The 21,200-nt window shown below is 23.2% G+C and overlaps 2 protein-coding genes and 1 non-coding gene across 10 annotated transcripts; 2 read left to right on the top strand and 1 right to left on the bottom strand.

The window, feature by feature from the left end:
• Window positions 1-5,018: 5,018 nt before the first annotated feature.
• On the bottom strand, window positions 5,019-5,091 carry TRNAR-UCU. Its single transcript has one exon. It is a non-coding gene; the product is annotated as a tRNA-Arg (tRNA).
• Window positions 5,092-5,640: 549 nt separating this feature from the next.
• LOC551614 (calpain-D) lies at window positions 5,641-12,732 on the top strand. Of its 3 annotated transcripts, XM_006561997.3 has the most exons (12): window positions 6,196-6,293; window positions 6,478-6,598; window positions 6,966-7,327; window positions 7,429-8,786; window positions 8,907-9,137; window positions 9,642-10,034; window positions 10,141-10,442; window positions 10,548-10,584; window positions 10,654-10,979; window positions 11,103-11,445; window positions 11,630-11,808; window positions 11,882-12,732. In XM_006561997.3, exons 4-12 carry the CDS (start codon window positions 7,431-7,433, stop codon window positions 12,060-12,062), a joined length of 3,348 nt encoding a protein of 1,115 aa, XP_006562060.2. In that variant the 5' UTR covers window positions 6,196-6,293; window positions 6,478-6,598; window positions 6,966-7,327; window positions 7,429-7,430; the 3' UTR covers window positions 12,063-12,732. The 3 variants fall into 3 exon arrangements, 2 of the variants coding, with proteins under 2 accessions (XP_624008.2, XP_006562060.2); XM_624005.5 differs by lacking the exon at window positions 6,478-6,598 and having other exon boundaries at window positions 5,649-6,293; XR_409268.3 differs by lacking the exons at window positions 6,478-6,598; window positions 11,882-12,732 and having other exon boundaries at window positions 5,641-6,293; window positions 11,147-11,445.
• Window positions 12,733-15,542: 2,810 nt separating this feature from the next.
• On the top strand, window positions 15,543-20,645 carry LOC725896 (nucleoporin p58/p45). 6 transcript variants are annotated; one of them, XM_006561994.3, is made up of 10 exons: window positions 15,547-16,186; window positions 17,659-17,856; window positions 18,003-18,352; window positions 18,426-18,624; window positions 18,695-19,068; window positions 19,130-19,351; window positions 19,454-19,528; window positions 19,647-19,669; window positions 19,800-19,832; window positions 20,397-20,645. In XM_006561994.3, exons 2-8 carry the CDS (start codon window positions 17,792-17,794, stop codon window positions 19,661-19,663), a joined length of 1,302 nt encoding a protein of 433 aa, XP_006562057.2. In that variant the 5' UTR covers window positions 15,547-16,186; window positions 17,659-17,791; the 3' UTR covers window positions 19,664-19,669; window positions 19,800-19,832; window positions 20,397-20,645. The 6 variants fall into 6 exon arrangements, with proteins under 6 accessions (XP_001121690.3, XP_006562055.2, XP_006562057.2 ...); XM_026440186.1 differs by having other exon boundaries at window positions 19,800-19,806; window positions 20,397-20,518; XM_006561992.3 differs by lacking the exon at window positions 19,647-19,669 and having other exon boundaries at window positions 15,546-16,186; window positions 19,800-19,806; window positions 20,397-20,555.
• Window positions 20,646-21,200: the final 555 nt, after the last annotated feature.

A 21,200-nucleotide genomic window follows, 5' to 3' on the forward strand; every position in this document is an offset into this window, starting at 1 on the left:
AGTAATATTGTCGGAATAAAAAAACGAATATGTGAGAAATATATATGAGAAATATGAATGATAGAAACGAGCAATAATTTTTTATGACTGTCAATCTCAAAAACAGCATAGAGCGTAGCCTTTCAAGTCATAATAATCTAGAAATCCTTACAAACAAAAATACAGTACATTCTTCTTTGTGTTTATCTTGTTTATCTTTCCTTTCCTCCTATCAATTAATTGTGAATTGAAAATTAATTGTCAATTAATTTTTTTAAATATTTTTTTCTATTCGTTGTAAAATTACAATTGTTTCTGCTATCAATTACGCTTTTGATAATTTAATAATTTTATAATTTATCAATTCATCACTCTATTTATGATGAATGAAATATCTCTTAAAATTGTCTTTTCGAATTTATTTTTTTCTGTAATTTATTTTTATTATAATTTTACATGATTTAAGATTATATAATGCTGTTTGGTTAAAGCAATTTTAGTAGTAAAACTATATCAGATTCTGTTACACGAAATTGAATAGTATCATCTCTTTTACATAACTATTTGTCCATAATTGACTTTAATTTGCATACATATGTATATTTACAGATAAACTCATAGGGGGTCTGGGTGATCTGTATCAGGTCAATTGAGATTGAGATGACTTTAATTCGCTTCGATATAACTGCATGGCAACAAATAATAAAACCAAATTGTTGCAATAAGACTATAAGCTTTTTAGTAAATTTCCATTAAAAAGTTTTTGTTAACGATTACAAAATCGTGAAAACAAAAACTTTTACGTGCAATATTAATGGTAATCAATGAATCATAATAAAACATTCTTTATTGACTACGATAAATGTGATTCAATGATTTTATCGATTTTTCTTTTTTCTAAAAATATTAGATTATTCAAAGTATTGTATGAATATACTATGTATGGGAACTTCCTCTTTTCTCAGACATAATATTATGACAATAAGAAAAAAAAAAATAATTTATAAGATTTTTAAAATTTAAGATATTGTTTAATTAATATATTTATTTAATGCTATATGATATGCTATATGCTATATGAATGCTATATTATTTAATGCTATAATGATATTGTTAAAATAATATTTTATTTTTCAATTTGTATTTTGAAATAATAAAAAGTATATTTGAAAGAGATAAAAAATAAGAATAAAGATAAATATTTTTATAAATATAAATATATACATATTAATAACAATTAATAAATATTTTTTTTTAATTTCAATCATTTTTATCTTAGAACTTGTATAGATTGCAAGTAAAATTTTTGTTTCTTCTTCATGGATCTAAAAAATACAAATTTTTGAATATACAAAAAATATTTTAACAAAAAATTTTGAGATAAAATAATTTTAAAATATAAAATCATTAACGAGTTAAAACGAAAAGAAAAGATTATATTAAAAAATAATATTATAATATAAATAAGCAGCAATAAAACATTACTTACTTAATTAAAATAATTAATATATTGTTAGAAATTAGAAAACTAAAATCTTAAATTATATGATCAAAATATCGTATGAAATATTTAAAAAATAATTATATTCGTATATAATCTTTTATATACTTTATACAAACTATCAAAGCCATTTTTAAAAAATTCATTTCTTAGCTTATCACCCCAATAAGCGAGATTATATAATGTCAATTTAGAAATTAAAAACAGCTTCCCATATTATGCTGTTCGCCATCTTATTCCCAGTTTCCCTATTTAATTAACGATGACGGTACTGCTCATTATTAACTATCTTCTTTTTCAATTGACATCATTATTTATTTATTTTTATTTAATTCATTTATGTTATAATTTTTAAAATTCAAGGTTTTTTAAATTCTTCAATGATAATTAAAAATAAAAAAAAAATATAGATTTTTCGATATGTAATGAGGTAACAAATTTAATATAAACATAAATTAAATATAATTATTTTTAATTATAGTAAATATGATAAAAAAATATGATAAAAAAATATTTTTTGTAAAATTAGTGAATTTAATATGTTTATGTTCTATTTCACAATTTTATTTTATTAATTTAATGTCTATTTAATTATTAATAAAATTTTTAATTTCATTTCAATTTTTAATATTATATTTTATGTATTTATATTACAATTAGTATGATTTATATATTCATTATATAATATTACTATTTTAAAAATTATTATTAAAAATTATTTATATTATACAATTTTTTCTGTATAATTCAAAATCTGTTATTATAAAATATCATTCTAACTAAGAAACATAATCTTCATTGTGCTCCATTCACATTGTTCTTAATATCATCCTATCAATGTCGTCACTTTCTCCATGGATTGCAAACCGAGTTTCTACACCGTGAATATTTAGAAACAAATAAGTATGTTATTAAAATGATTATTTTCTTTTTCTCGTATTTTTCTTATTTCAACTATGGATTTTGAATTGAATTATTTATTATCATTTGACAGTCTTTCAATAATATCATTATCATTGCATCAATAATATCATATCATTATCGAACAAATATTGATCCATTATTTTTCAATCATTTTGTTATATTATTGTTCATTTATTACAATGTTGTCATTTTGTTATATTATTATATTTATTATAAATATTGCATTTTTATATAAAATTTATTTACATAAATAAAATTTAATGTAATTTTTATTCAGATAATAAAATATTAAAATATTTTTATTGCATAAAATTTTATTCTATTTTTATCTTATTTCATTTATTATAAGATAAAATTATTTATAATTTTAAAAAATAAACTGCATTTGAATTTTTACATATTAAAATAATTTCATATCTAAAATAAATTTTCTTTAAATATTGACATGTCTATATATATAATATAATTTCTCTTATCATATGTAAGGTGAAATAGCGAAGTAGATAGAAATTAAGTTTCATAAGAAGATAGGCGTGGGTTCGAAACTAGCTGAGGTTTTGTGCGAATTTTTCCATTTTTCTCTTTCTCTTTATTAATATTTCTATTTCACAGTCCCAGTGTTACTCATGTATGTTTGTTTTTCGTACATGATCGTCAAATGGGACTAAAAATAATCTTCAAACCAATTATTGTCAAGCCAATTTTCGTATCCAATATGTGTGATGCGAATATAGGATAATTTGGTTACACAATTTTTTTTATTATTGACTTTCATTTTTATTCGATAATTTTTATTCGTTATAAATATTTACGTAATTTTTAACAATACCAATAAATATATCATAAAGCTAAGATATTATTTATTTTTCACATTAAAGATAAACGATATACAATTTTGAAAGAAAAATGATGTTAAAAAATGTATAATAATATCTCATACTTTGTCTCTAATTATGAATCAAGAAATATAGAAAAAGAAAAAAAATAATGAGAGAAGGATAGAAATAGAATAAAAATATTGAAATCAGAGCCATCTTCAGAGTGTCACAAATGAAACATATAAAGAAAAGACAGAAAGAAATGAGAAAGAGTTAGAGATAATATAAGAATTGATTGCTAATGCAATCTCTTAAGTATTAAAAACATCTCTTTAAAAAAATAGTAGGTAAAATAGAATAAGAATTGGAAATCAGCGTCATCTTTTAATTACTTTTGAAAATATGTCTTTGAAAAGATTATGCTAATCTTTAATTCTTATTATGTCTTATTGTGTCATGGAGAAATATCTTTGATACTTAAGAGGTGGCGCTAGCAATCAATTTTTATGATATTTCTATTTTTTTTATTATTTTCTTTCTTTATATGTTTTATTTACACTTTAGAGATGGCGCTGATTTCACAATTTTTAATTTATCTCTATCTTTTTTTTTATTATTTGTTCTCCTTGTCTATACTTGTTCTGTGCATTTATATGTTCAAGAAATAGTTCTGATATTTGATTAACTTTATTGTCTTTGCCTAACCTCTTGATTAAAAATCTTAACAGAATTAATTCAAGTCAATTTTTATATATCGTAAGTTTATAATTTAAGTTTATATGCCTATTTTTATATATATTTATATTATATAAATGAAGTAAAAATTTTTCTAAATTTTCAACTTTATATAAAAAGAATATAATTGGATAAGAGATAACATGCAAAATTTTTCTAGTATTTTCAAAAACAAGAATTTTTATAAAATTTTATTGTTAATTACTTGTGAGATATTTATCATTGCATACTTACCTGTTGCAATTGCTATTTTTTTGAGTTTTAAAAATTTTTTTAACAGTTTTTTTAAATATATATTTATCGATTTTTTTTATATATGTATTATATATATATTATTATATATTATAATATATTATATTATATTATAATATATAACAATATATATAATTAATTTTTTTAATTCTATAAAATTCAGAATATATTGGATATTTCATATAATTTTATAAAAAAATTATCTTATTTCTTTTTTATAATATTAAAAAATGCGTATTAAAAAATATAATTAAAAAAATGATTAAATAAAAAATATAATTATATAAAAAATTTGTATCATTATTCTAATTGTATGACATCATTATTTTTATTCATATTACTATGTTGTATTATTATTGTATCATTATTTTTATTCAATAATATTTCTTATATTAAATAATGCGATATAAAATTTTTTAAGTAATAAATAAAAAATCATCTATGATATATATATATAAATATTTAAATGAAGTTTATTCGTTTTCATAATCATAATCTTTTGCTGCTTCATAGAAACTATGGAACATTGTTTTAAAAATAAATGACTAGAATTAAACTAGAAAATAACTAGAATTAAATAAGTATGATAATAAGTATGGTAAAAGTTAAATAATTCTTAATAAAAAATATGCAAAGGAGAGGTACTTCCGCTTTTTATACTTTTAATTAAAATATTAAAAAATAAAAACTACAATATCATCAAATAATTATGATAATTAAATTGATATTTTAAATTAATATTAATATAATATATAATAATTTATAAATGAAAGTGACAAAAAAATAAACAAAAATAAACATTCTTTTTTCATCCCTGGTGGGGATCGAACCCACGACCTTTGGATTAGAAGTCCAACGCGCTATCCTCTGCGCCACAGGGACTTGATGTTATAATTATTCTTATAATTCCTTATTATGGTAAATTATATATTTTATAGATGTCACTAATATAAATAATAGTTTATGTTAAAAAAAAAAACAAAATAATTATAATTCTAAATGTGAATTTATAAATAATAATCAACCAATATATTAAAGAATTTTTTAAAATTGATTGTATAATAGAATATGATCATATTTTTTATCTAATTTTGTAAATATATTTTAGTATAAAATTTCTTTTATGATATATGATATATTTATAAGTTTTACAAATATGACATAATTTTGTAATAATTTTGAAATTTAAAAAGTTTTACCATAACATTATATTTTCATTATAATGAATATAGTATTACACCGATGTAATACTTAACACATCAGACTATAGATATATTTATCCATTCGTAATTGATATTTTCTCTTATTCTTTTAAAGAAATTGAATAATGGATTAAATTTTTATATTTATTGTTTATTAGAGTGTAATTATTATTAATAATAAATTGAAAAAAAGAAATTATTAAAAAACTGAATACATAGAAGACGAAAAAAAAAATAAAAGTAGGATTCACTGAACTTTTTTGTGTACATTTGGATTTCTGTGTAATGCGACGACGAAAAGAAAGCGAAAAAAAGAAAGAAAAAGATAGAATAAAACATTGGATGAGTAAGAGGAAGGGGTTAAAAAAGATGGCCGTTCTGAAACATATGACAAAGAACGGCGGGCAATCGCCGCGGCCGAAAACAATTTTCACGGAATGTGTTTTACGATATCGTTGATCTTCGTCCTCGTGTAGAGGTGTAGTGATTTTTCGAATAAAGGGATCGTGGCTATAAAAGTCAGTGATCCTGTTAGCAAAGGAGCCATGACTACGAGTAAAGAATGGGCTCGATCGCATCGGTGTTGCAGTGGCATTGCTCGGAGTGCGCTCTGATAAATCCAACGGAGAGCACGCGATGCGCCAGGTGCGGCATTACTCGTCTTAGGAGTGATGAGAAGGCAAATCTCAGGTTCAACCTGAGTTTGGAGCACAAAGTTCCAAGACAAAAAGAAGAGGGAAAGCAAAGAAACGACGAGGAAGGTGACTCTTCCTCAGTCTCCATTCTACCAACATCTTTACCGAAACTTCATTTGAAGAAGCTACCAGTAGACGATACATGTCCGACAGCTTATGAATACATCAAAACCGATCTCATACATTGGTGAGAAAATTGTTAACTCATTTTTCTTTCTTTCTCTTTCTCTCTATCTATTTATCCACAACTCTTTCTCCTTTCTCCCCCCTCCTATCTTCGATTTCTCGCGTGTTTGTATACAGTCTATCAAACTCCACAACTTTGTGGAATTCTTTTGAATTCTTAAAGTCTAATACTTTTTTTTTATCAGTGCAATCATTTTGGTGCAATATCTCATTTTTTGAGCAAGGTATTTTAGTATGAGATTTCCTCTACCTCTCACTGAACAAGTTTAATTTGTGCCAAGGATTTGTACCTCACATAAAACAATGGTTTGTAAGGGGAATATAATACAAATGTTTATTTGTTGCATGTTCACATAAACGTAGATATGACAAATGTTATTGCATCTACGAATATAGACTTTCATTTACTATCAATATATTATATTTAGATTACTCAAAATTAGCATATATTTTGATAGCATTTATTTTTTTTATATTTAGATAGTTTTTAAATTATTATTACAATATTTACAATATTTAAAAAATAATTAAATACATAATTACATTATAAAAAAAAATTTATACATTCTTTAACTCTTTCCTCTCCCTTAATTTTATATATAAATATTTTTCACATATTTATTATTTCATATTATTTACTAATTTTTATATCATTTTTTATATTAATTTTTAGCTCAGAGGGAAATTTAATTCTATCTAATCATACAAAGAAATCTCATCATGATTTATGGAAGAGAAAATCTTATAAAAAGGAATCAGTTAAACGATCTTTTTCTCTACCTTCCTTAGTAAGACAATGGACTTGTGTTCGTTGTCTATTAAACAACAATTGCAGTTCTGGTATAATTTGCATAGCTTGTGATGCAAATTTTTCTATAGCTGAAACTGATAAAAAACAGATTGGTGCACGTAGAAGCAAAAAATTAAATTTACGTAAAACAAATCGTCTTAAAGTTGCCTCTGAACTTCTGGCGAATATTTTAGATGGTTTTAATACAAATTCTTCTACAAATGATGCAAAAATTATTAATAAAGGTATAATAAATATTTAATTAAAATTTTAATAAAAATTACTATATATACTTAAAATAAAATGAGATTTATTATTTATTTATTGATATTATTTTATTTTATAGATATGGCACAATTAACAAGTATAAGCCGTAGTGAAAGGAGACAAGACAGAGAAGACTGGACTTTACCATCAATAGAAACTATGGAATCTACTACACTTTCCTTTACAAATACTGATACCTCTCAACGTTCACCAAAAAGACATAGTCCTTCAATTTATGAACGAGTTAAATCCAAAGTTAGTCGCTCTTTATCTAATGGATCTGTTGTACATAAGTTATCTGAACATGCAATTCAAAGACCAACAAGTTTAGTAGTCTCAGAATCGCAACAAGATGATGCTCTCTGGAGTTGTGATAATTGTACTCTTGATAATGCTCCTGGCCTAGAACAATGTGAAGCATGTGAAGCTCCTAGAAGTCCAGCTCCTTGTAGTGGAGTAGTTATCAGTGTACCTGCCTGGGAACCACGAACTCTATCTTCTGCAGGTTCACTCTCTTATAGACGTTCTTTTTCTGATGTTGAATCTGTTACAAATGTATCTCAGAAAAAAATTGTCAATCGTAGAAGTCTCAATGAAGATGAACCACCTGCAGTACCACCTCATTCTGTTGGTTTTAGTACAAAGCCAAAGTATTCTTATATTGGAATTACTGATCCTGATATACCACCGCCATTGCCAAAAAAACAAAATAATAAATTAAGTCTTGTACCCACAAAAGCACATAGTGAAGCAACTAGTCCTGTTGATGTACCAAATGTAAATTCATTGAAACGTATGTGGACATGTCGAAAATGTTCTTATGCCTATAATCCTTTATGGTCAACAGGCTGCGATATATGTGGATCTTCTCGATCACCACCTTCATTAATGCAACCTAGTTTAATAACCGTCACAAAAGATGAAACAAATTGTTCAATGCATACACAATCTCCAATTGTAGTATCTAGAGATAGTGTAAGATACATTCCACAAAAAACTGCTACATTGGCTACAGCTGAATCTGATTTAGATGATCAAATTGATCTACCTTCTCCTGTATGGACTTGTAAAAAATGTACATTATTAAATGCTGCTTCAAGAACAACATGTGAGGCATGTGGTGGTTCAAAGCTTAAAAGTATTATGCATTTAGAAGATACAACATTACGAAAAGGAGAAAGCTGGGTGTGTCCATCATGTACATTAAGAAATCCACTATCAGCACAAACTTGTAATGCTTGTAAGACATTAGCAGATTTTTTAGATATACCAAAAGATAGCAAATTTTTTGGATCAAGAAGTCCAAGTCCAAGACTCAGTTCAACTCCTATAAATTCAAAAATTGTTACTTCAAAACATAAAAATTCTGTAAGAAGAAACAGTTCTTCAATTGGAGATAAAAGACATTCAAGAATTAAAGATTCTGCTCATGGCCAAGTATGATTTTTTTATAACTATATATAACTGCATAAACTTTTATTAAATATTATTAATATTTTTTTATTAATTCTTTACTTTTTATCTTTTATAAATTTATATATATTTTATTTTTTATAGTGGCAGTGTAAATTGTGCACATATGAAAATAAGAGTACAAATGGAATTTGTGAAATGTGCCAAATCTCAAAAAATTTATCTCAACTACCAATTGAAAGGCCTAGAATTGAATCTGGCATAAATACTCTTACAATGCAACGGCAAGAAAGTGTAGTTATGGAAAATTTAAGACAAATTGAAGAAAGAGAAGCATTGGAAAAATGGGAACGAATTGTTCGCTATTGCAAGGAGGTATATTAATTAATTATTAAATATTTATTATTACGTAAAATAAATGAAAACAATTATATATATTTTATATTTGAAAAAAAATAATAGAAGAAAAACAATAAATTAAAATTTGTTTTCAAATATATAAATTATAATTATTCTATTTTTTTTTTTTAATATTATATATTGTATATATTTGAATTTTATTATCTTATTCATATGAATTCTATATTTTTATATCATTATGTTAATGAAAAAATTATATATTTATTTTTGAAAATTGCCTGAATATTTAACTTTATATTAAATATTATGTATATATTTTCTCAAAAACAATAATTGAATTATTAATAAAAAGAATTAAAATTATTAGGAAATGAATTTAATTATTGATAAAAAAATAGATTACATTCTACAAGTGTATATTAATATACATATAAATAAAACAAAATTAATAAAAGAGAGATCTAAAATTCTCTAAAAAATGAAATATTTTTAGTAATAACTAATTTATTTATTTTATAGACGAATGAACCTTTTGTTGATGATTCATTTCCACCAGCTCCAAAATCTCTATATTATAATCCAGCTGAAACAAAAGATAACCATGTTGTTCAATGGAGAAGGCCTCATCAAATTAATGTTGATTCTACAGTTGATTCTAAACTGCCTTGGGCTGTTTTTAGAAAGCCTTTACCTTCAGATATCTCACAAGGTGTATTAGGAAATTGTTGGTTACTTTCAGCTTTAGCTGTTTTAGCTGAAAGTGATGAGCTTGTAAAAAGAGTTTTAGTAATGAGAGAAACCTGCCCAGAAGGAGCTTATCAAGTAAGATTATGTAAAGATGGAAAATGGACCACAGTGCTTGTTGATGATTTATTACCCTGTGATAAAAGAGGCCATCTAGTATACTCTCAGGTTCATATTTTAATATTATTATCAGTATTAATATCAGTATTTAAATATAAATAATAAATTTTATTTTTTTAATTATTTTAATTATTATAATTTTGATAAAATATAGGCAAAAAGAAAACAACTTTGGGTGCCATTAATTGAAAAAGCAGTGGCTAAAATTCATGGTTGCTATGAAGCTTTAGTATCAGGACGTGCAATAGAAGGTCTAGCAACACTTACAGGTGCTCCCTGTGAAAGTGTGCCTTTACAACCATCTGCTTTGCCAAGTGAAGATGAACTTGATAAGGATTTAATATGGGCGCAACTTTTATCTTCAAGGCAAGCTATGTTTTTAATGGGTGCTAGTTGTGGAGGTGGTAACATGAAAGTTGATGAGGAAGAATATCAACGTAAAGGTTTAAGGCCAAGGTAGAAAATGTTTAAAAAAATGTTAAAAATTTATAGTACATTTGGTTAGTGTTTAATAAATATATATGACATATATGTATACAAATATACATATAATTTTTTTAGGCACGCTTATTCTGTTCTTGATGTACGAGATGTACAGGTAAAAGATATACAAGTTTAATTAAAAACTTTAAAAATAAAATATATTTTTCAATAATATACTTAATAGGGAATACGATTATTGAGATTACGTAATCCATGGGGTCACTACAGTTGGAAGGGTGATTGGTCTGATGATAGTCCTATCTGGACATCGCAATTACGAGAAATGCTTATGCCACATGGTGCTTCTGATGGTGTTTTCTGGATTTCTTTTGATGATGTATTAAAATATTTTGATTGTATTGATATTTGTAAAACTAGAGTTGGATGGAGTGAAGTTAGATTGCGCGGAGCACTTCCACCTTTATCATCTCTCAGACATTTATCATGTGTACTTTTAACGGTACTAGAGCCGACTGAAACAGAATTTACATTATTTCAAGAAGGACAGAGGTAAATATTATTATTTCATTTTATTATTTAATGTAACTTATATATGTAATTATATTAAATTATAAGATATATATATAAATAAATATATATATATATATATAAATATATTATATATATATTTAGGAATTCTGAAAAATCACAACGTTCTCAATTGGACTTGTGTGTAGTTGTTTTTCGTACACGTTCGCCAGCAGCACCAGAAGTGGGAAGATTAGTAGAACATAGTAAACGACAAGTACGTGGATTTGTTGGATGTCACAAAATGCTAGAAAGAGATTTATATATTGTTGTATGTTTGGCTTTTAATCATTGGCATACAGGAATGGAAGATATTTCTAGCTATCCTGAATACGTTCTTGCCATCCACAGTTCAAAAAGACTATTAGTTGAACAAATTTCTCCACCAGCATTTGTCTTAGCTGATGCTATAATAAGTTTAACTCTAACAAAAGGACAGCGACATGAAGTAAGAATATTTCTGTAACTTACATGATCATTATAGAAATATTTATATTATTAATATAAACATATTGTATTATTATATTATTAATTAACATTATATTATTAATAAACATTATATATATATATTTATATTAATAAAATAATTACTAAAATAATTCTGTAATTATTAATAGTATGTTTATTTATAGGGAAGAGAAGGAATGACTGCTTATTACTTAACTAAAGGTTGGGCTGGACTTGTAGTAATGGTAGAAAATCGTCATGTAAATAAATGGATTCATGTAAAATGTGACTGCCATGAAAGCTATAATGTTGTATCCACAAGAGGACAACTCAGAACTGCCGATAGTGTTCCCCCGCTTCACAGGTAAATTAGATTTTTTTTAATTCTTCTTTTGAAATTGATATTTACATCAGTTAATTTAATAATTTTATTATAGACAAGTCATTATAGTTTTAACACAATTGGAAGGTAGTGGAGGTTTTTCAATAGCACATCGACTTACGCACAGATTAGCAAACAGTGGAAATTTGCATGATTGGGGTCCGCCAGATACTCAACATTGTCCACAAATTGACACTCAAGTTGAAGGTTTACATAGTCCTCGTTTAATCACGTGAACAAATGAGTGATTTATAATAAATAGGGCAATGTTTAAATTTATCTCGTTTGTCAAGTAAGAAATTTATTATATACTCGTGATATCCAAAAATTTACTAAAACCAAAGCAAGCTAGAAAGTTTTTGGTACAGAAAAAATATTGGTACCGAAGCTATAACACATTTTTTGCTTTCTAGCTATTCATATTATATGAAAATTTTTAGCATTATGACAAGTTCACTATTGGATATAATACAATAATTAATCATTAATAATATGATTCTGAGATCAGTGGTTAGAAATATTTTTTTTTTTTAATTAAGTAGAAATTATTCGTTATCAATGAAAATGAATATACTTTAAAACTTGCGTGAAAAGCATTTCTACGGGAACCATTGATCTATAAAGAAGACTTAAGGCAAATTAAATATTTATGGAAGAACAAATTAAACACATTGCTTGTTATATAAAAAAAAATTATTTTCTCAACATAACATATAAGCACCATAAAAAATAACAAAGCGTAAAAATTATACAATAATAATATATTAAATGAAATAAGTAATGATCATTAATAACATATGAAAATCATATACACTCTTTTTGGAATTGCTTAGAGTATAATTATGTGTCGAAATTTTTTCGATTTTTGCATCTCACAATCCTATTTTCAAATATCCAGGCCAGAACTCTCACTTAAAAAAATATATATCGCATATTATGCATGAAAATGTTATTAATCGTTTAAGTGAGGATTTTTTAATATTAGTTATATTGTAAAACTTTTATCTGATCTAAACTTTTGTTATTTCTATTTTATAATTGGATGGAATACTTGTGCTAAAAATATACATAGCACATAATTACAGGAACCAAAAATTTCTTCTGAAAGTTTTACAATATAGTGACACGTTCACTGCCATTCTGTGCAATGTACTTCATTGTTATTAAAAATCTTTTAGTAAATTATTAGCAAAATTATTATTACTAATTGTTATATGTATTTTATGTTGAGTTAACTTATAAAACATATCTTAAACTTTATACATACACAAGTATGGCAGTTAACGAGTTAGTCAATTTTATAAGTCTTGTACATTTTGTAATCATGACATCGGAACAGCCATTTACGCGGCAATCGTTTATAAATTTTTTTTATATACATAGATTTGTTTTATTTTTATATATATACATATGTATTTTATCTACAAAACAAATAATCATGAAAATATATAAATAATTTTTTTTAATTTAAAAAAATACATTTATCAAACTATGATCTTATGTAAAAAAATTATAATTTCACATTACATTCCCTTTTTTAGTCAACAAAATTGTTAAACAATGAGTAAATATTATGTATATCTTTTTTTTTATTGATATGTATATATTTCATTTTTCTATCATTGACATAAAATGATATACAAAATTTTTAATATATTCATTTAAATTATTACATTAGTATTTTAATTTAATATTAAAATTTTATATTAAAAAAATAAAATTAAGAATTTTAATTATTATTAATGCTGTTCCAAATAGTGATTTTAAATATATTTATTATATGTATGAAATGTGACATATATCGGCTTACTCGTAAATTTCTTTTTTATGTATATCATTCAGAGTTAATAAAAATCGAGATTTTTTTTATTGATTATAAAAACACAATGAAAAAGTTTGTATAATCTTGTATCTAAAACTATGAGTATCCGAAATATTCGAACAACTGAAATTTGAATCGCTTGATTTTATTAAATCAATTCATTATTCAATATTCCATTAATCGAGTACTTAAAAATAGCTCGAAAAAAACATTAATATTTATTTTAATTTAAGTTGTTTAAATATTTAAATTGTTAGTTCTTTTCGAATTATTTTAATGCAAATTGAATTATTAAATTATTTGAATAATCAAATCGATTTCAAAATATATTTTTTAAATATTTAAACAACTATTTGTATTTATGAATTAAAACATTTTTTTAGATTTATATTGTAAAGAAACTATTTTTGTATGCGTAAATAACATTCATAGTTAAGATAATTTCTAAAAGAAATCAATTTTCGAAGAAGAAAATTTGATTAAAATAAATAAAATTTATTAAATTTATTTAAATTCGTTTATATATATAAAATTTATTTATATATATAAAAGAATTATTATTTAGTTAAAAGAAATATTTAGTTAAAAATTAATATTATTTTAATTAATATATTCATTTAAAAATGTAATATAATATTTATTAATATTCTCAATGAAGTATAATTAATAAGATAAGCATTTGCAGATACAAGTTTATATGAATTTTCTTTCATGCTTATTTGTATCAAAATCGAAAAATATTCTTGATCTTTACTGATATTATGTATATACCATAAACCAGCTAACATCCAATTTTATATGGAAAACTCAGTGCTTTGGCTTTAACATAAAACTGCCATATTCCATGTTCTCCAGATAATAATGAAATTGGCACTGAAATGTTGTTTTGATGGCAGTTGGATCTGATTGAAAATTTATCTAATATTTTCTATATATATTGAATATGGTGATGTGACAATATTTAATGCTGTGATCAGCTAATGACATTTTTGGTCATTAAAACGACAGTTAAAATATATTCTGATGAATGAAAAGGCACACAAACATTATTTCAATGATAGTACAAAATATTTATTATAAATGCATTTACTTAATGCATTGAAGAAATAATTATGAATATAAGCATTATGAGACTTATTGGCAATAGCTTTTTTTTTTTTTTAATTAAATTATTTATATGTTTTTTCAAATAAAACATTTTTTACATTTAATTATATTTCACAATTATTCAATAAAAGTTTCTGAATATTTGGATTAAATATATATATGTTTATATTTTATATATATTACATTTGATTTTTATTATTATAAAATTTAAATTTAAATATATTATTATACTATAGTATAAATTACTATAAATTATGTTTAAAATATTATTTTCTCTATAAAGTAATAAAAAAAAGATTATTTTTATTCTATAATTTTTGAGAAATAGATTTAATTTTAAATATGGCCTAATAATTTTAAGAATTGTTATTTATTTTTATTAAACTATATTGCTTTTAAAAATATCAAAATCCTTTTCAAACACTATGTGATAATCTTAAGCCAATTTGTTATTAAAATAGAAATTTTAAAAGAACAAAGTATTTATTAGCATAAATCATTTTTTCTACATTAAAACAATATCTAAAATTTATCTAAGTTTTAGATATGAAAAGAATTAATCATTTAAATGATTATTCTTATAGAAATATTCTATTTGCAATAGTTTCTGTATAAAATGGCCTTAATTTACAGATAAAATAATGTAAAAATTTTTATAATTATACATTTTTTTAAAAAAATATAAGAAAAATAGAAATAATTTTTATTATTATAATAATTTTAATTTGAATCAACAGATTCGACTGCTATATTCTAAATAGTAAGAATTTGAAATTAATTATTTTATATCATTGTTCAGAATAAGTCTCATTTGTACATACAAAAGCTAAAGAAAGCATGCAATTAAACAATACAATATTTAATTCTTATATATTTTTTTTTGTCTTTTATTCTTCAAACATAACTTGCATCTGCATAATTGAAAAAGTTAAAAATAATCCTTGTGCCATACCAAAACATAAAAAATATTGTAACGAATATTTAATCAACAATGATTTTATAGAGGCCCATTCCGTTATCACTATATGATATAGTACTTTTTCTCGAAGAAAAATATTCTATTTTAAATATTATATAATTACTGAAAAAATTATATTATAAATAATATTTCCACTTTAGAATATAACACTTGAGAGTCTGACGGTACTATCAGAATAATTGATATGAGATAAATATTTAATGTTTGCATTTTAATTGTTAAAACTTTTAAAAAGTTTTGAAAGCACGAAATAATATCATTATTCTGAAAGCAGCGTTTGTGGTTGAGAATGCACAATGCTACGGCGAACGAATAAGAGTGTTTGGTATTTTAGGAAACTGTCTTTGTGGATTTGAGCGTTTTAAAAAATATTCAATTTGTACATAAAATGAATTATTTATTATATTAAGAATGAATGAAGTTGATTAAGTTATATACCGCTTATGGTACACGTAAGTTATTTTGCATATGCTTATACATTTTTGTTAAAACAATGCTTAAGCCGAAAAAAATAAGAAATAGAAAATTAGATACATATAACAAAATTAATAATATACTGAAATTATAAAAAAATGGTAGTAATATGGGAAACATAAATACATTTTTTATTTGCAAATAGCATAAACTTTGAGAGGTATAAAGTATTTTATTGAATATTTTATGAATTATCGTTAATATTTCAATATTGAATGAAAGATTTACAGTCAATGAATAATTTATCAATTTTTTATAAATTATCGAATATTATTTATTCATTTTAGCACAATGTTAGTAATATTTATACAAATTGAGCAAAAGATGTAGGATACACGTCATCGCAAAGTACCTAGGAATTTATTCTTAATGCAAAAAAAAAATTTTTAAAAATATGGTATGTCATTATACTTGTAATTACAGAGTATATAATATTGCGATGTCATTTTACAATTATTAAATAATTCGTACTCCGTACGATATTACGTACCGGGTGTATTCTAAATTGTATACAAGCGTTAAATTATTATTTTTTTTTCATTTTAAATGAGACTGAAATACACATTCAAAAAAATATGAATGCAAATAATATTTAAAATTATTAAATTATTAAAGATAAAGAGAAGATTAAATAATTCCTAAAGATATTAAAAACAAAGTTTATTACTAAAAAAAACTGTTTTTACACGTATTGTTTTTGTCTATACGACTGTGATCATTTTAGAAACGCCCATGTACGAACCCGAACCAGCAATCAACTTTGTGATAGTCTGTGTACCGATTTGGCAAACTTTGTTGAATTGATCCCATTTCCTATAGATAAAATGTATAATTACTAGAACTTTGTCGCGTACATACAAAGAAGACATTTATTACTTTATGAAATAATAAAGACATTGTATTGTCCCCTGATTTATATAATATAGTAGTATAGATACATTTAATAATAAATCGAAATATTATCTAGAAATAATTCGTTATTCAATTTTAAAATTATAATTTATAATTTCTTATTAATTTTTATTATTTAATATTATAACTTTATTTTCTATTAACTTATATTAGCTATATCATATCTAATTAATATATGATATATTTTATATAAATATAATAAATAATTATTAATAATAATATTATTTGTTATTTATTTATTAAAAACAATACAATAATTAACAAATTAATAAAATACAATATATATATATATATATATATATAATGTTTTTATATTTAAATTATATTTTCAAGTAAAGTTTTAATTATAAACATTTTAAATATTCTATTTTTTAGATATAAATATAAATGAATAAATAATTGTATTACATAAAAATTTTTCTATAAAAGTGTATATATAATATATATATATTTTAAATGATATATGCATTATATATCTTAACTAGTATTTATTTACACATATATATTCAAATTTAAATCAAACATCTTTACATTATAGATGGCGCTCTTCAAACAACTATTTTCGTACAAATGAGAGCAATTTAACCTGTATGAAAAGTTAATATTTTAAATATAATACTGTGTCGTTTGATGACGTTTACTTATATTATTATTTATTATATATTAAAATTATGTCAACATTTACATTTGGAACGCCTGCAACTTCAAGCAACACGAATTTTGGATTTGGACAAAAGTAAATATAATTTTATATAAATTTTATATAAAAAGTTTTATATAAATTCTTTTTGTATGAAAATGAGATAAATATTCTTGTATTTAAAATTTGCTTTTAATAATTTTATAAATATTTTAGAATATTGGTTTTCTATTATGTTTTAGACCTGCAACAGGCTTTAATTTAACTAGTACACCTTTTGGTTCAAGTACTTCAGCACCAACATTAACTTTTGGAACTTCTTCTACACCAGCAACAACTACTGGTCTTAGTTTTGGATTCAATACTGCACCTGCAACTTCTGCACAAACACAATCAAGTGGTTTACTTTTAGGATCAAATGTAACTACTACAACAACTACAGCTGGTTTATTTCCAGTTCCAACTACATCTGCACCATTATTTGGTAGCCTTACTTTTGGTACTCCAGCAGCAAGTACTACTTTAACATTTGGTGCTCCATCTGCAACATCTACAACTGGAAATGTTACCTTTGGTATACCTAGCACTACAAGTATGTCATAATTAAAAATAATTTAATATTATTAATAATTAAGATATATACAGTTAATATTCTATATTTATAGCATCATTATTTGGTAATAGCAGTTTATTGGGATCAAAATTAGCTACTGGTACTATAACTACCACAAGTATTATAAATAAAGGATTAGGGGGAATAGATGTATCCGTGAGTAATAAAGGACTTTCACAAGAAAATATTAATCAAGCTGTTAAAGAAAATATTTGGCCACCAGAATTATTACAGACAATAGAAAAGTTCAAGTAATTTGAAAAATATATTAAAAAATTATATAATTATTAAAGATAATTAAATTAATATTTTTATTTATAGAGAATTTGTAAAAGAACAGAAAGTACTATCTTCAGATATAGCAAGAGGTTCTGCAAGACCATTGAATCGATGTGCAGAAGATACAGCATCATTGATGGAACTTCTAACAACATTAGCTGGATCTGTTCAACGAGATCGTTCTGCTGCTGATAAGTTAAAACAAGATACTGCAAAAGCATTACAAAATGCTGAAATAGCTCAAAGAACACATGATACTCCATCAGGATTACAATATGAAAATAATGCACCATTATTATTTTTTATGGAATTAGCTGATAGTTTTGAACATGATTTAATGTTATTTAGATCTCAAATTGAAACAACAGAAAAACATATACAAACAATGATGACTCCAAAAACTTTAACACCACAAGGTAATTTTATTTCAATATTAATATTTACAAAATTTTACAATATCTGTTTGTCTGTTTTTAGAATTGACAATGGCAATGAGTAAACTTCATGAGTCTCTTGTAGCTGTTGCTGGTAAATTACAAGGTGTACATTCAAAAGTACAGCAACAAAAAGAACAATATTTAAACTTTAGAAAATATGTTTTAAAAGATAATACCAATGTTTTTGAAGATATTAAAATAGATGGAAAAACATCACGAAATAGTATTGGAAAAATACCAGGTCCTACTCCATTTGGCCCAGGTAATTAATGATTTAAAAAATTTTTATTAATATTTATTATATTTTATGAATATAATATATTATTTAATATATAATAAATTTTAATATATAATATTTTTATAGGAAATAAAAGTTTTCTTTCATCAACAGCATTAAATTCTAATAGACCAGGAAGTTATGAAACACGAAATCCACTAGGTAAATGAAATTGTCATATAAATTTATAATATTAATATATATTTTTTTTTTGTTGAAAAAATATCTAAAACAACATTTTTGTTGTTTTAACTATTCCATAAATATTTCCTATCTTTAGGTCTTGCCTGGATTTAGTATAAGGTAGATTTATTAACGTATATTATTTATCAAATATTGTAGAATTACATCAATAATGAAATTATTAAGATTTTTATATTTTGTAAATGTGATTTGAAAATTTCGATGATTTGATTTTATTTTACTTTTCCAGGAAAAGAGTAAGGAATCTATTTTAGTTTACGAGGTACTAAGTTTTTCTTTAGTTTCTGTTTGTGCTGTCAAACATGAGAAGGAACACATAATTCTTGTATTTAACTAATTATACATACATTTACTAATTATACATACAAAAATATTTACTTTTATAATATCATAAGTGGCGTTCCATCTTTTTATTTTTTTGTTTAATTTGCTAATTTTTCTAAAGTAATAAACAATAAAAAAATTGAAATTTGTGCTTGTTAAAAGATGGCTGTATATTTTATGTGCTTTAATTGTTTCTGCTTTTTAATATATTTATTGCGCAAAAATCAGCATTTTGTATTTATAAGAATTACTAAAACATATATTTAACAAGACAAGAATATTATCTATCATCTAAGAATATCATTAAATGTTAGTTGCATTAAAACAAAACATTTTTTTAATTTCATAATGATATCAGTATTATTAAATTGTTATTTTTTTTGAATGATATATTAAATTCATTGAATTAAAAATTCATTAAATTAATTACAACATTATAATTGCAAGTTAATTTAATTCTTAAAAATAGATACAAAATAATTTAGTATATATGTTGTTACAGTTTGGGGAAATACAATATCAACACCATGTGCTACTAACATTACTCTAAGTTCATCATTGAAACCACCAACAGCAAGTTTGACCTTTAATACTCCATCAAATCTTACTACACCTTTACCAACGAGTGAATCTAATTCAAATTTTCAACTTCAGAAACCTCCTATTGGTAATAAAAGAGGAAAACATTAAATCATATTTATGTTTATAGTTATTTATTGTATTAAGTATATTTAATATATGGTTATAAATATTTTGTTTTAGTTTTTATCATGAAATAATATTAAAATTTTGTTTCTTTTAATATTATTTTTTTAATAATTATATTTATTGTATTAAATATGCTTAACATATTACATTTTTTTGTAATGATATAAACTTGATCAAAACTTGCAATTTGTGAATTATTAGTACAAAAAAAAACCGATATTACTTACTATATTTTTCATTGATAAAATCTTATAAGTATATTTTCCAATTATATATTTCCTCTTTGATATTTTGATGTAAAATTTTTATGTTTATAGCAATTTAGAATATTTGAAGTTAATTTTTAAATTATGTTATTATAGCAAATATATGATAATTATTCTGCTTTACTTTTTATCAAAATATCATTAAGATTTTATTTTTTTTAATATCATTTTTTAATAATACATATATATATACTATATATAATATAAATAGTATATATTTTTCTTATTTTTTTTATAAAAACGATTTATAAGAACGAAAATTATATAATTATGTAATTTTTAAATTTTTATAATTATAAACTTTTCATATATACAATGTTGAATAATATAAC

This window comes from Apis mellifera, linkage group LG4, assembly GCF_003254395.2.
Source record: "Apis mellifera strain DH4 linkage group LG4, Amel_HAv3.1, whole genome shotgun sequence".
NCBI classification, from domain to species: domain Eukaryota; kingdom Metazoa; phylum Arthropoda; class Insecta; order Hymenoptera; family Apidae; genus Apis; species Apis mellifera.